Below are 16679 nucleotides of genomic sequence, written 5' to 3'. Positions count from 1 at the left end.
ATCCTATAAGGATTACACGAGCCAGACCAGGACCATACCCGCTAAAATAATATTGTTTATCATTCTTACGCTGAAAATTTGTGTATCATAGTCGGGCTTGGGTCTGGTATGAAATTTCACAAACCATACCCAGATGTATATATTAATTGGACCTTTTGAGCCTGACCCGGATTCTAATTGGACCTTCTTATTTATCCCAATACCTTGACTCTATAGGGTTTAGTATGGTTCGGGTCTAGATCAAACACGACCCATTGACACCCCTACGAATAATACAAGGGGGTGACGAAGCAGTGCAACTTATCACTCAATCAGGGAATGTGGTACTTGCTGCGAATATGGTGGCACTTTTGAAGTTTCTTCAAAAATTTGGGGTCATTTTTATTTAAACATCGGCGTCCGTCCGTGGACCGGCAGGCGCGTACTCTACACGACTCAGCCGCGGGCTTCTTCTCCTCGTTTCAAAATCTCTCAGGGTTTTATCGTCAAAAAACTCTCGGGGTTCTCGACGGATTCTGGAGGTGAGCGTCTCCTTCTCTGTGCCGTCTCCACCAGGGTTTCTCTTTCTCTTTCTCGGTACGAGCATTTCTTGAGAGAAATGAAGGGTAAAGAGCAAAATGTGCAACACATGAAATATCACAAAATACAGCAACTTAAAAGTAAATCCTTCAACATATATTACTAGTCACGAACTCCCATTTTCCTTCTCACACTTTCTCTACATTTTTGTCATGAAAATGTACAGTATTTAAAGAAGGCAAAAGCCCTTTACACAAAAATAGAAAACCTAGGCTAAAAGATAGGAAAACAAACACACGTATACAACCTCTTTACCCTACTAACAAAAAGTAGATCCTATAAACTAGGAAAACTAACAAATCGTGGGCTTTGAGTGCTCTTCAAGTAAATCGTGGGCATTGGATGCCCTACCCACTTCCTTCTTCCTAGAGCACCAAAAACATACGTGGGCTTTGGATTCTCTTGCCCAAGACCTTGAGCATTAACCAACATTTTTCCCCTTAATGTGAAAGGCCTTGCACGCCTATGGATTCTCTGAACATCAAAAAATTTTTAGATGACAAGGTTTTTGTGAAACCATCAGCAACTTGATCATTTGTAGAGCAATGCTTCAGCACTACTTCACCTTTTTCCACTGCATCCCTTATAAAATGATATTTAAGCTCAATGTGCTTTGTCCTACCATGAAAAGTAGGTTTTTTAGCAATAGAAATTGTAGACTGATTATCATAATAGAGCTTAGTTGGGAGATTTTGCTCTACATACAGATTCTTCATAACACGCCTCATCCAGATTGCTTGACAGGTAGCAGATGTAGCCGCAATATATTCCGCTTCTGAAGATGATAGCGCTATTGAATTTTGTTTCTTTGAACACCACGACACAATGCCTGAACCAAAACTGAAAGCAAACGCGCTTGTGCTTTTTCGATTATCCATTGAACCTACCCAATCACTGTCAGAAAATCCAATCAAATTAAAGTCAGTAACATGATTATAAAAAATTTCATAATTGATTGTTGCCCGTATATAGCGGAGAATTCTTTCTGCTGCTCCTAGATGTTGCACAGATGGATTGTGCATAAACTTTGAAATCATACTGACTGAGAATACAATGTCTGGCCGAGTGTGAGTTAAATACATTAATCCACTGACCAAGCTTTTAAAACATCTTTCATTTGCTCTTGCCATTCCATCTTCCAAACTCAAATTTTCATTCACATTCATCGGAGTTTCACAAACTTTGCAATTCAACATCTTTGATTTTTTGAGCAGTTTCAAAGCATACTTTTTTTGAGACACGAAAATCCCTTCTTCAGATTGCACGACATGAAGACCAAGAAAAAAACATAGCATCCCCAAATCTGACATTTCAAATTTCTTTATCATACTATGTTTAAATTCTGCAATAAGCTTAAATGAAGAACCAGTGTAGATAATATCATCTACATAGACACTAACAATGAGCAATTCATTCCTATTTACTTTGACATAGAGTGTAGGTTCACTATCACTTCTTTGAAAATCATTTTGGTGGAAGAATTTATCAAGGCAACTATACCATGCACGTGGAGCTTGTTTTAGCCCGTATAAATCCTTTTTTAACTTATAAACTTTTTCTTCCTTTCCTTTAACAACAAATCCAAGTGGTTGATCAACATACACAACTTCATTTAGAAAATCATTTAAAAATGCAGCCTTAATGTCAAATTGATAAACTTTCCATTTGAATTGAGCTGCAATCGCAAGAATCATTCTCACAGTTTCAAATCTTGCAACAAGTGAAAACGTTTCAGTAAAATCAATTCCATATTTTTGCACGAACCCTTTAGCAACTAACCTTGCTTTATATTTTTTAACATTTCCACCAGCATCATACTTGACCTTATAAACCCACTTTACTCCAATTGATTCCTTTCCAGGTGGCAAGTTGGAAAGCTCCCATGTGTCATTTTTCTTAATGACCTCCATTTCTTCTTTCATTGCATCTAACCATTTTTTATCTGCGCATGCTTCATCATATGATGATGGTTCTAGAAGAATAAAAGCAAAATCACATTTATAAATATCCTCTAGAGACCGTACCTTTTTCGGAGGAGTGTCCACATCAAGTGTGGACTCAATATTTTCTGTGAATTCATCTCTCATACTTGACATTTCTGGAGATAATGCTTCAGTAGTATGATTTGATTGCGATGCCACTTCATCAATTTGCAATTTCACGCTTTCATTGTTGGTCCATTCCCAACATGCTTTTTCATCAAAAATAACATCCCTTCTTATAATCAATTTTTTAGAAGAAGGATTATAGAGACAATATCCCTTAGTTTCCTTACTATAACCAACAAAGATACACTTCTTATAATCAATTGTCGCGAATATGGTGGCACTTTTGAAGTTTCTTCAAAAATTTGGGGTAATTTTTATTTAAACATCGGTGTCCGTCCGTGGACCGGCAGGCACGTACTCTACACGACTCAGTCGCGGGCTTCTTCTCCTCATTTCGAAATCTCTTAGGGTTTTATCATAAAAAAACTCTCGGGGTTCTCAATGGATTCTAGAGGTGAGGAGAGGGTGGTGTGTGTTCTCCCCGAAATGCAAATTTGCATGTTCCTGTGTGGACGGAGGAATATCTTAGGACCCGCGATAATTCATATGCCAATGTTGTCCACGATGACTTTATAATAAAATAACATATAAAAAAGGTAGATATGCTTTTGACAAAAATGTCCTCTCGTACGATAGATATGTGTTGGATGAAAATGTCCTTTCATTCCCCGTAAATAGATTTGCATGTTTCGCCTTTGTTTTTAGCTTGTGTTACAACACATGGTTGCCTTCTTATTCTTGTCTGATAAGTTATAGAGCTTGATTCATAGTTTTTTCCCTTACAGAAAGGGGGTCCAAGGGTTCCCCCCAGTGCGGGCGGGGCTCAGGGGGGTCGTGGGGGGCAGCGCCCACCTAGAAGATTTTTTTTTGGGGCTTATGTTTGAGACTCGGTTTCTTATAGATCAGGCCCAACTTATTTAGTTTTAGGGTTGTCGCCCTTGCCTTATATAAATTCTTTCTTTTCTTTCTCTCTTGTAATTGTTGAAAAGAGCAATAAGATTTTTCTCTAAGCGGTCCTGGTTTTTGTTATTCTCTCTCTGTTGAAAAGAGCGATCTACAGTAGAAATCAAATCAGAGAGTAGCGTTTTATAATAGAAATCGAATCAGAGAGTAGTGATTTACAATAGAAATTAGATAAGAGAGTAGCGATTTACAGTAGAAATTAAATCAAAGAGTAGCAATTTACAATAGAAATCAGATCATAGAGTAGCGATTTACAGTAGAAATCAGACCAGAAAATAGCGATTTATAATAGAAATCAGATCAGAGAGTAGCGATTTACAGTAGAAATCATATCAGAGAGTAGGATTTACAGTAGAAATAAGATCGTCATTCGATTTGCAACATCCTTCAGCAAATCATTGTTCTATTTGTAGTATCCTTTAGCAAATCGTCATTCGACTTGCTACTTTCTTTAACAAATCGCTATTTCGATTTGTGGTGTCCTTCGATAAATCACCATTGCGATTTGTAGTCCTCTTTAGCAAATCGTCATTCGATTTGTGACATTCTTTAATAAATCCCAATTGCGATTTATAATTTTCTTTAGTAAATTGCAATTGCGATTTACAGTGTCTCTTAGTAAATCATTGTACGATTTATAATTGTTTTCAATAAATTGCTATTGCGATTTATAGTATCTTTCTTAAATCGCTATTATGATTTAGAATGTCTTCAATAAATTACTATTATGATTTACAGTGTCTTCAGCAAATCGCTATTCAAATCAGGGTCAACTTGCAGGAGGCATATCTCTCTAACTGAATATCGTATTTCTGATCCGTAAAAAATGATATTTTTATGATTGAATCTAGTTTATTTTTTCCAATTTTCAGTGATTTTTATGATCATTTCATTCCTCATTTTGATTAAAAAATAGACCCCTATCATTCTGCATTATTTATATTGCACAGATTTTAGTCTATTTTCCTAGAGTCATATCTCCCCAACGGGAGATCATTTTCCAAATTTATAAAAAGGGTTGTCTTCCTTTATGTGTTTAGTTTATTCCTGCCCATTTTTATAAATTTTTATATCTATTTGTTATTTTAATTCTATTAAAAATGGGAACTGGTTACAAAACTTTAGGTTTTGTAATAGGTTAATTCTCTGAAACAGAATGGTGACTTCTCGAAGTCACCATTTCTAAACCAGAACTGATTTTCTCATTTTGTAACTTGAAAAAGTTTTCTAATCATGTTAGAAAACTTCTCTCACAAATTTGGTATAATTTAAATTCGTATGGCCTCTGAAACATCTAAATTACAGAAGTTTGTTAACTTTTTCTTAAATTCCTATTTTTGATAAAAGGCCTTCAATTTTGAATTTTTCTTCCATGATTTCTCAAAAATCTTCAATCTTAAATGGTTTTAAGATAAGTTCAGAGTCTTTATAACGATTATGAGCATTTTGATACATCATTTATTTTATTTTGCTTAATTTTCTTTATTTTAGAGCTTGATCGGCCTATTTTGGATGATTTCCTTCAATTTTCCAATATTGAAGGAAAATCCGACTAAGCCTACATTTATTACTAATATGTTTGCTAAATGTTTAGGTATTTTGTTTTTTTTGTTATTTTGCTTTTCAGTTATTGTATTCAATTCGAGGGTTGTAATTAAATACTTAGTGAGAATTTTTACTTTATGCTTAGTTTATGAATGAATGAGCATTTAGTTTAAGCTTAATTTCATGATTACCTTATTTCATTTCTTTTTATTTTATTTCAAATATACAACGAAAAAACATGAATGACACATGCACCATTTTAATAAGAGGTAAATAACCCTAAGTAAACGATTCACATTTATGATCATAGTCAAAATGTGAACAATACTTAAGATTTTTATCTTTCAAGGGATAAATTTGACCTCTACTTCAGATCCCTTTTTGAAAATCATCATACTTCTCTAAAATAAATTTCCTTTTCTTCCTCTATCAGAATTTAAGATATAAATTAATTTGAGATATATTTGTGGCCATAGTCATGAATATGTTGAAAATTAATTTTGTTTTAAATCTTATAAAGGCCCAAACAAATTGCTTTATTCTTTGTTAGAATTCAAATGAAGATTACACTATAATATATTTGTGACCAGAGTCATGAATATATTGAAATTTAATCTTTGTTTTTAATTCTATTAAAGAATGAAATTTTCTTTTAATTCTAATTTAAAATAAAATTTTCCAATGCATTCATCAATTAAGATAAAATTACTTCATTATTTTTCATCCTTTTTAAATTATTTCAAGTTATTTTCAAATTTCTAAGTGATTTTCGAAATATGTTTTCAAAAACAATTTTCATTTCTAAATTCAAAGTCATTTTTTATTTCCAATTATAAATTGAAATTTATCTTTTTTTTATTTTTTAATTTCATTTAATTTTAAATCCTATTTCAAGTATCTATTTTTCAATTTCCAAATTTTTGACTTTATTTCTAAATTTCTCATTTTTCAAACTTCATATTCCAATTTTAAATTTCATTTCCAATATTAAATTCAATTCTTTATTTCTTTCAAAATTCCAAATTTCGAATTCTATTTTCATTTCAAATCTAATTTTAAAATTTCAAATTTAAATTCTGAATTTAATTCTAAAATTCAATTTCAAATTTCACTTTGAATTTCAAATTCCAAATTCAATATCATTTTCGAATCTCAATTTTGATTTTTGATTCCTAATTTAATTTTCAAAGTTCAATTCCATTTTCAATTCTAAATTTTTATTTCAAATTTCTATATTAATTCCAAATTCTATTTCAAATTCAAGTTTTAATTTCAAAAATACATTTCAATTTCCAATTTTCAGATTTCAATCCCAAATTCTATTTAATTCTTTATTTTAGATTATAAACTTCAATTTTCAAAACAATTTCAAAATTCAAAATAAAAATTGAATTCAATTCAGTATTAAATTCCAATTTCAATTCTAAATTTCAAATTTGATTTTCAAACTCTGATTCTGATTTCAAGTCAATTTCAACTCTGATTTCAAGTTTCAAATTCAATTCTAATTTTTAAAATTCAAGATTTTCATCCTAAATTCAAAATTTAAACTTCGAATTCAAAGTTTGAAGTTTAAGTTCAATTTCACATTTCAAACCCAATTCTGATTTTCAACTTCAAAATCCTAAAAATTTCAAATACAATTTCAAAATTCCAAGTCGTATTTCTGAATTTAATTCTCAACCAAACTCCAAGTTTGATTTTTCCTCTTTTAAATCAATTCAGATTTCAAAATTCCAAAACTTAACTTTGAATTCAAAATCTTCAATTTCAAACTTTCAACTCAAATTCATTTCAAGTTTTGTTTTTCCAAAACAAAATCGATTTCTAAAGTCATTTCTTAAAAAGATATTTTCAAATCGATTTCAGAATCACTTGGAAAACTCCAAATTTCTGAAGCATTTCCAAAAGCATACATATTTTCAAGTTTAAAATCACAATACAAGCCTGATTCAATATGCATTTAGGACTTAGAATAATCACTTAGATAAATTTAGGCAAAGCAAATGCATGAATTTGATCCTTGGTTCAATTACCCCTGGTAAAAGCGCCAAGAACGATTAAGCCTCATACCGACGAGCGAAACCCGTCTCTTCATTTTTCTCACAAAATTTCAAAATGGAGGCGAGTAATTTCAAAACATCTTTTTTCAAAAGGTCAAGTGAGACCTTGCAAAGAGTTTATCTTCTCTCTTCTGCTTTTTCCCCAAAAAAGGAAAAGGAAGAAAGGGAAAAGAAAAAAAGTTTGCAACGATCACAACCCCATCCATGTTAGAGCGGTAAACTCGTACCGGGAGAACCCTAACAGGCCGGTTCGGATGCATCCTCTACTTGCAGTAGTTAGGTTCAATTCTTAGATCTTAAGGATAACCACAACCTCAAACCCCTTGAGTGACCGAGGTCCCATTGAACTCTGTCAGGTTCACAATCAAATACATGTCACTCGGGATGTACCATCACCGTCTGCCACAATGAGTGTTAGTCCTGAAGGGGTCCATTGGTTTAACCGTTACTTGTGGGTTATGTTCTTGCCATTCGGACAAGCCAGTGCATCCCACACTAAGGATATATGTATCAAACCTTATTTAGTAATCCCCCCTAACATGACCATCAGTCACAGGGTTCATGAGACATTTAAGTTTGATTCATATGCATGTTTAACTGAGCTCTCGGCACTACGACCGTCACGAGCACCTCACCTCCTTTGGGTAGACAACGTACTCTAGAACAATGGCCCTTACGAGTCTAGTTGTATAACAGTATCCATGAGCATGCATATGACTCAATCTCAACGAATCGAATGCTCGACGTGAATCACCGCAACGAGCAGTTGGCCTATTCATGATACAACAACTACTCTGGTTTTGCGGCCCTTACGAGCAGTGGCCTAGTCAAGGCGCAACAACTACTCTGACTCTGCAGCCCTTATGAGTAAAGTGCCCTTACAGGCAAAACATGAAAACGGGTCATTCTGGCAGTATTCCAACAATATGGCATCCTCGTGCCATTCAACTGGTTCTGGCAGCTCTTCTGCCAACCATTTTGACAGCACTTTCCCTGCTTTGACGGCAGGAGTGAGTCAAACCTTTCAACGTTATAGAAAGTACTTGACGGAATATGAGCATCACCGCCTCTATATGATGAAGTAACATGCTACACTCTTTTCGAGCTTGGTTGAGCTTCTTCAGAATTTTTTGCAGCACTCCCTCTCTTTATATGAGGAAGCATGCGTTTCCTTTAAGCTCGATGAGCATCTTTTCAGAATTTCAGCAACACTTCCCCTCTTTGACGGGGAAATCACTACGCTTTAACTCGAGAATAGATGTACACAATTGTGCGTACTTTATATCCATCAAGGTTCGATAGAACCTTGGGCCATATCCAGGCCATGCACAAGTGACTTAGTTCTTACAAAAAAACAATTTTACGCAAAGGCGAAGCCTTTTCAATAGGGGCTTCAAATTGAATGAATTTGAAAATGAAATAAAAAGATAAATTTGAATTTATAATTGAAAATAAAAAATGACTTTGAATTTAGAAATCAAAATTGTTTTTGAAAACTTATTTCGAAAATCACTTGAAAAATTTGAAAATAACTTAAAATAATTGGAAAAATATGGAAAATAATGATGCAATTCTATCTTAATTGATGAATGCATTAAAAGAATTTATTTGAAATTGGAATTAAAAGAAAATTTCATTATTTAATAGAATTAAAAATAAATATTAAATTTCAATATATTCATGACTATGGTCACAAATATATTCTAGTCTAATCTTCATTTGAATTCTAACAAAGAATAAAATAATTTTTTGGGCCTTTATAGGATTTAAAACAAAATTAATTTTCAATATATTCATGACTATAGCCACAAATATATCTCAAATTAATTTATATGTTAAATTCTAATAGAGGAAGAAAAGAAAATTTATTTTAGAGAAGTATGACGATTTTCAAGAAGGGACCTGAAGTGGAGGTCAAATTTTATCCCATAAAAGATAAAAATCTTAAGTATTGTTCACATTTTGACTATGGCCATAAATGTGAATCATTTACTTAGGGTTATTTACCTCTTATTAAACTGATGCATATGTCATTCATGTTTTTCCGTTGTGTATTTGAAATAAAATAAAAAGAAATGGAACAAGGTAATCATGAAATTAAGTTTAAACTAAATGCTCATTCATTTCTAAACTAAGCATAAAGTAAAAATTCTCACTAAGTATTTAATTACAACCCTTAAATTGAATACAAAAACTGAAAAGAAAAATAACAAAAAAAAACAAAATACCTGCAAAATTGAGCAAACATATTAGTAATAAATGTAGGCTTAGTCGAATTTTCCTTCAATATTGAAAATTTGAAGGAAATCATCCAAAATAGGCCTTTCAAGCTCTAAAATAAGATAAATTAAGCAAAATAAAATAAATGATGTATCAAAATGCTCATGATCGTTACGAAGACTCTAGACTTATCTTAAAACCATTTAAGATTGAAGACTTTTGAGAAGTCATGGAAGAAAAATTCGAAATTGAATGCCTTTTGTCAAAAATAGGAATTTGAGAAAAAGTGAATAGACTTCTGTAATTTAGGTGTTTTAGAGGCCATACAAATTCAAATTGTACCAAATTTGTGGGAGAACCTAAGTTACAAAATAGGAAAATCAGTTCTGATTTAGAAATAATGACTTCATAAAGTCATCGTTCTGTTTTAGGAAATGAACCTATTACAAAACCTGAAGTTCTGTAACCAGTTTCAATTTTTAACAAAATTAAAATAACAAATAGATAAATTTTTTTATAAAAATTGGCAGTAATGAACTAGACACATAAAGAAAGTCAACCCTTTTTACATATATGGAAAATAATCTTTCGTTGGAGAGATATGACTATAAGAAAATGAACTAAAATTTGTGTAATATAAATAATGCAGAATGATAGAGGTCTGGTTTTTAATTAAAATGGGGTATGAAATGACAATAGAAATCACTGAAAATTGACAAAAATAAATTAGATTCAATCACAAAGACACCATTTTTTACGGATCAGAAATACAATCTCTGGTTAGGAAGATACGCCTCCGGCAAGTTAACCCTAATTTGAATAACAATTTGCTGAATAACATCATAAATCGCAATAGCAATTTGCTGAAGACATTGTAAATCATAATAACGATTTACTGAAGACACTGTAAATCACAATTGCGATTTATCGAAGACATTGTAAATCGCAATAGCGATTCACTGAAGACAATTGTAAATCGCAGAATAATTTACTAAGAGACATTGTAAATCGCAATTGTGATTTATTAAAGAAAATTATAAATCGCAATTGGGATTTATTAAAGAATGTCACAAATCGAATGACGATTTGCTTAAGAGGACTATAAATCGCAATGGTGATTTGTCGAAAGACACTACAAATCGAAATAACGATTTGCTAAAGAAAGTAGCAAGTCGAATGATGATTTGCTGAAGGCATTACAAATCGAACAACGATTTGCTGAAGGATGTTGTAAATCAAATGACGATCTGATTTGTATTGTAAATCGATACTCTCTGATTTGATTTCTACTGTAAATCGTTACTTTCTGATCTGATTTCTACTGTAAATCACTACTCTCTGATTTGATTTCTATTATAAATCGCTACTCTTTGATCTAATTTCTACTATAAATCGTTACTCTCTGATCTAATTTCTATTGAAAATCGCTACTATCTGATTTAATTTCTACTGTAAATCGCTACTCTCTGATCTGATTTCTACTGTAAATCACTACTCTCTTATCTTATTTCTATTGTAAATTGCTACTATACTCAGTTTGACGTTGCCACCATTATCTCTGCTGTAAATGGTTATTATCTGTCTACTTAGTTTGACGTTGCCACCATTATCTCTGTTGTAAATGATTATTATCTGTGTACTCAGTTTGATGTTGCCACCATTATCTCTGCTGTAAATGATTATTATCTGTCTACTCAGTTCGACGTTGGCACCCTGGTATCATGATAAACAATAGACAAAATGCTGATTTTTCTGGTAGTTCAACTATTTTCCACGAACAAACGACGATAAAAGGTGCTCCGACGATATTGGACGACAACAATGGTAAAATGTGTTTTGACAGCAGTAGACGACAGTAAATGATGCACCGACGATAATAGACAACGACAAAGAGTGCTCTAACGACAACAGATGATAGCAAATGATGCATCATCAATCGAATCTCCTGTTACAGCAGATGGTGTATCATTAGAGTGATTCTAAACATTTAGGGCGACATATTACCAGGAGCTCCCGTTAAAGTAAAAGAGTTTACTTCTTAAGACTAATCATTTTATGAGGCTAATGGTAAAAAGGGGTACTTAAGTTTTTTCAGCCAAACGAGCCCCACGTGATTAAATACGTGGCGCTCATTCAAACCAGAGAACCTGCGTGTTCCGGGGGAATCATATAGCCTGCTTCCGGAGGTGAGCGTCTCCTTTTCTGCGCCGACTCCACCGGGATTTCTCTTTCTCTTTCTCGGTACGAGCATTTCTCTCATCTACATTCTCGCAAAAATTCGAGATCGATCTCGAATTTGATCGCGATTTATCGATCGATCTCGCTTGAAAATTCATCGAATTTTTTATCGGTTTCTTCAATTCGTGTGTATAACGGTTTTTGTGGATTAGTTCTTCGTTTTTCTTTGTTTTTGCTATTGCCTGGCTTGTTTATAATCAATTTACTGATATTTGTTGCTGTTTCCTTCGTTTTAGGTGTCTTTCTTAAGCGAATATGGCTCGGAAGATGCTGATCGATGGCGAATCGGATGGTCCTAAAGAAAGCGAGCAATTCGATTTTGATCTTTTCGTTATTGGAGCGGGGAGCGGTGGAGTTAGGGCGTCGAGGACTTCGGCTGGTTTTGGAGCTAAGGTAAATTTGATCTTTCTCTATCCGATGTTCCTGACTTCGTCTGATTCTTTGTTGATTTTCAATATTTCGGATCCGTTCAGCTGGTTTTGGAGCTTGGGTAATTCGGATTTGATCTCTCATTCTTTTGCTTCTGTCTTGGCGTGTTTCTTTGTGGATATTTCGGATAAAAGTTAGTTGCTATGGGCGAAAAAGTAGGTAGTTTTTTATATTTTCTGCTTTTTGTTAGGTTTGATGTCATTTTATTTAAGTGTCAACAGTTTGCTGATTTGGATGATATTTATTTGCAAAGGTTGAAATAAACTATTTTTCTAAAGTCTATAATTTTGATGTGAGTTGTTCATCTATTTTTCGTCGAACTTCCTATGAAGTAGTTGCTTATACTTAGTAAAATTTTATGACCTAGGTAATTTATGGATCTATTATTTGCTTAGCCGTCATTAGATTTTACTTTTGTTTGTTGCATGTTTGAACTAGGTAATTTGCAGATCAGTTATTTTCCTAAGCCTTGGTTATTCTTATATTAATGCATTTAGCCACATAGGCATGCGAGTTTGTCAAAAAAAATTGTTCTATCAAATTTTTTTCTGGGGTTTTTTGTTTTAAGAAATTAGTATTTTGGAGTGTGAGAAAAATTAAACACGAAATATGTTGTCGAAAAAATGGAAATTTCTTTGAAGGCTTTTAAAGAATCTGCATAGCTAATAAATATTGGCGATGTTCATAAGAAGGCTTACAAATTTTGGAGAACCAAAGAACCGAAGCATTGAGAGTTTTGCAAGAAGTAATTTCAGATAGTCTTGTGATAAGCAAAATTCTAGCAGTATCTTTCTGAACCACAATGTTACCACTTGGGATTTTGGTGTTAACATACTGAAGAAATATGATTTCTATGCAGCAATTTTTGCTATTGTAGGTTCTAAATGTGAAGGCTACAATAAACTTTTTGTATGTGAATTTTTAAATTTCTCAGATATTTGTTAATTTGATCTTCCAGTGCATAGGTCAATGCTGGCAAATGACTTTGGATTACTGCACCCTGGTATAAGTATTGATTAAAAAAATAGTTTGTTAAGATGTGCAGTGCCAAATATAGTTGTTGAAAAACAATAGCTTGTTAGTTATCAGCAATGATACTAATACTAACATATGTAGCATAAAGTATATCATATCTCTAAAATAATGGTCCATGCTACTTCACTTACCACAGCTACCCACGGTGGTGCAGTACCATCATCCTTGCCAGAATCTTATGTTCTCCTTTGTGATGGTAAAATGATGTGTTTTACTCTGCACAACGTTTGTATTTGCCACCAATGATGGATGATGTGGGTCCATCTGAAACCTGCGGTTGTAGACCATGATATAAATCATTGATCACCCTTTTTTCAACCAGGACTGTTGCTTCCTTCTTGGGGAAGCTTGTCTTTCTTCCTTTCAGTATTCTCTTGGAACATGCTTTTATCTTTTTATTGTTTCTTTTTAGTACAAAAGTCTTTCATAAATTTTCTTTTTGGCATTGTGTCTTATCTAACTATGTTTATGGTTTTCTGTTCAAGGTTGCAATCTGTGAGCTTCCATTTAGTCCAGTCAGCTCAGAAAACCTTGGAGGAGTTGGTGGAACGTAAGTTTTGTATAAAGTTATTTCAAGATTGTTGATTTTATCATTTGCTGTGACATTTTTTTTCAAATCACTCATTATTACTTTTTTGGAAAGAAGCGTGCTTCCCTTTAGATGAAAAACTTGCTTCTTCCTCAGGTAGAAGCACATTTCCCATGTGTAAGGAAATGAGCATGGTGTTAAATTTTTTTGACAGCATGTTTTCTGAAAAAAAGAAAAAAAATATGCTTTTTTTACATTAGATTACATTATAAAACCATTAAATACATTAAATAAGAGGGTATTTTATAATTTAAGCTAATTTAACTTTTACTTTTGTATAACTCTAAAAGTCATATTGCTTTTTGAAAGTCTGAAGCTCTGAACGCTCAAACCCTCAATGTTTCCACCCAATGAGTATTTTCTGTAATGATATAATGTTTAGGGGCTAAGACAAGTTAAGGAAAAACATTGTAGGTTCATGCATTATATTATTACTGTTTTGAACATTTAAAACAATAAAAGAAAAAACATTTTGATTTGCGAAACATTTCTTGATTTGTTTCTAATTTCACTGCCCAATTTTTTTTTTATCATTTCCTGCTTCTCATTCCACATGAGCCTAAAAGGACCTCATTTCCCATGTAATATTGCCTGCTTTTCAGCCCCTTCATAGCAACTTTGATCAATAATTTGTGTTTCACATGAGATATTGTCCTGGACTGGCACATACAGAGGACTATTCAGGGACATGTCCCAAAACAAACTGCTTTAACAGATTTTATTTTTAAATCTCTGTTTTTTTTTTAAATATTGTATTGGCAAGAAACACTCCATTAATTTGTTGAGAGCAACTATCTAACTGGGGTGCTTGATAACTAAACTAGATGCTTTGTGATACCTCGTAGCATACCGAGGCAAATTACACTAACCCTTGCTCCATCTGCTAGTTCTGGTTGTAGGAAATGAAAATCTATAGCTGTTGAGTATGACTCAGTGGCCCAATTAAGAAAATCTGTAGTTGTTCAGTATGACTCAGTGACACCCTTAAAGATTAACTGTTTTCACAGGGAAGTTTCTGATCTTTTGACCTCAATAACAGTATGAAAGTAAAGAAAAAGGAAGATTGTATTTTTAAGTAATACTTATCACGTTCAAGTATGCACTTAAAATTTCCATTTCCTTTGCAACTGTCAGATCTCCAGCTGAAAAAACTTCCAGAGAAAGGTAGCAATTGTCTGGCTGCATTAAAGCAATTGCAAACATGAAATGGAAAATTTAGATTCTGTTTGAAGCCTGATTATTGTGTCAGATGTAACGACCCCAACTCCTACTTTTGAAAAATGCGGAAATTTTTTTTTTCTTCTAAGAGTTGCGGAAAACTTCCCAGAGACCTGGGGTCCCTACAGTTCCAATTTCAGTTAGATAACCACACACCACAAACGAAGTTGCAATTATCATCCATATCAACCAACTAAAACTCTTTTATTAATGAGTAATAAAATTTCAAAGACAAAGTTTTCTTCAACTGAAAGTAAAGTAACAATTGCAGAATTTAAAAGAACTGAAAGACAAAAGAAAGAGCCACAATATCCTCTACTGAAGCTGACAAGTCCAAGTATAACTCATCCATCCCCAGATGCATGTCCAACTTCACTGTTCACCATTTCCTGTGAAAAACCAACAAAGTAGGGTGTCAGAATCGAAATTCTGAGCACAGCTACTTCTAAAGAAACCAGATGAGAGAAAGAACATGGATAAGATTTCATGCAGTGATTTGAGTGAGCGCAGATATAAAATTTTCAACATCTAAATTTTCATAACTACCAATGATTTCATTTACTCACCAATCAATAACAGTAAACAGTGTCATATATCAACAACTAAATAACCAACCTTTCAGCATGATTTCACGAAGTAAAGCGTATGCAACCACCAAATGATGTCATGATATCAAGAATGATTCAAACATGCATGATCTAATGCATAACAGAAAAATGCATGATTATGTGCAATGCATGATTTCTTCTGTTATCTTTCATTTAAGTTCCATCTTTCCATATGCATGCCCTACTAGATGCACACATCTTTAAGTTTCTCTTTTTAATTACCGTGGCCCGCGGATACACCAAACGGGTACAAACCCCGAGGTCAAGTAGGTTCCCAGGGTAGCTTAACACACAATTTGTATTTTATTTCTGGGTTCCAACTTAGCCCTCGACCGATATCAGGAAACAACACCATCCATCGGAACATTAGACCTCCACATCTAATGTCGGGGACACAAGGGACACCCCACGCCCACAAGTGCCACTTCCTTGGTACCATAAACTCACAGTTGTGACTAACACACCACTCCCGGGTAAAGTGGCGGATTCTCCCTAAAACCGTGACCAGGAGAAGAACCTCAATATCGGGTTCAGGGGCAACAATGCACACGGAGTTTTTGTATCCTCACAGTCTCCCCAAGACCGGATATCCAAGATTCTCATACTCCGGATGAGATATCCCAGAAGGTAAATTTCACTGTTCTTATTCATTATTTTTATTTAAAGTTCATTCTTTAAGTTTGCCACACATATGCAAAAGTAAAGTGAAAATCCCGCATCCTCCCTTGCAGGAACCCATTCGGGACTCCAGCCCGTATAAACCATTAGAACAGTGTAGTAAAGTGTCAAACCATCTTATGTGGTTTAAGTGATATATTTAAAAACATAAGTAAGAGAAAACCAAACCCACGGCTCTCCAGGCCAATGATGGTCTATTTAGGCCATCGATGCATCGTATGCACAAAAAATCATAACTTGCAATGTATGCAATAATACCAACATAATTACAAATGCACCTTCATTCAAGCTTTCACAGTCATAGGCATGTGTGACCATTTATGTGTAAGTGTTTTCATGCAATCACTTAATATACATGCATTCATCCATAGTTTCATAAGTATATAAGAGTAATTATGCATGGAAATTAAACATGTCTCATCAGGTAGATACATGAAATCTTCCATTCGTAGCATGAGTTATCATC

At 33.5% G+C, this 16679-nt stretch overlaps 1 protein-coding gene across 1 annotated transcript in view; it reads left to right on the top strand.

Annotated features, from left to right (window-relative positions):
• The first annotated feature begins 11564 nt into the window (after window positions 1-11564).
• Window positions 11565-16679, top strand: part of LOC149821948 (glutathione reductase, cytosolic-like) — a 101433-nt gene continuing 96318 nt past the window's right edge. The window contains exons 1-3 of the mRNA XM_089980955.1: window positions 11565-11659; window positions 11893-12049; window positions 13606-13670. Of these exons, the coding sequence (XP_089837081.1) occupies window positions 11912-12049; window positions 13606-13670 (203 nt within the window). The 5' untranslated portion in view covers window positions 11565-11659; window positions 11893-11911. The remainder of the gene's footprint in view (window positions 11660-11892; window positions 12050-13605; window positions 13671-16679) is intronic.

The sequence above is a fragment of the Nuphar pumila genome, chromosome 11, assembly GCF_984573655.1.
Source record: "Nuphar pumila chromosome 11, dmNupPumi1.hap1.1, whole genome shotgun sequence".
Lineage (NCBI taxonomy): Eukaryota > Viridiplantae > Streptophyta > Magnoliopsida > Nymphaeales > Nymphaeaceae > Nuphar > Nuphar pumila.
Note: the sequence above shows the minus strand (reverse complement) of the source record. Positions and strands in the feature narration are given on the sequence as shown.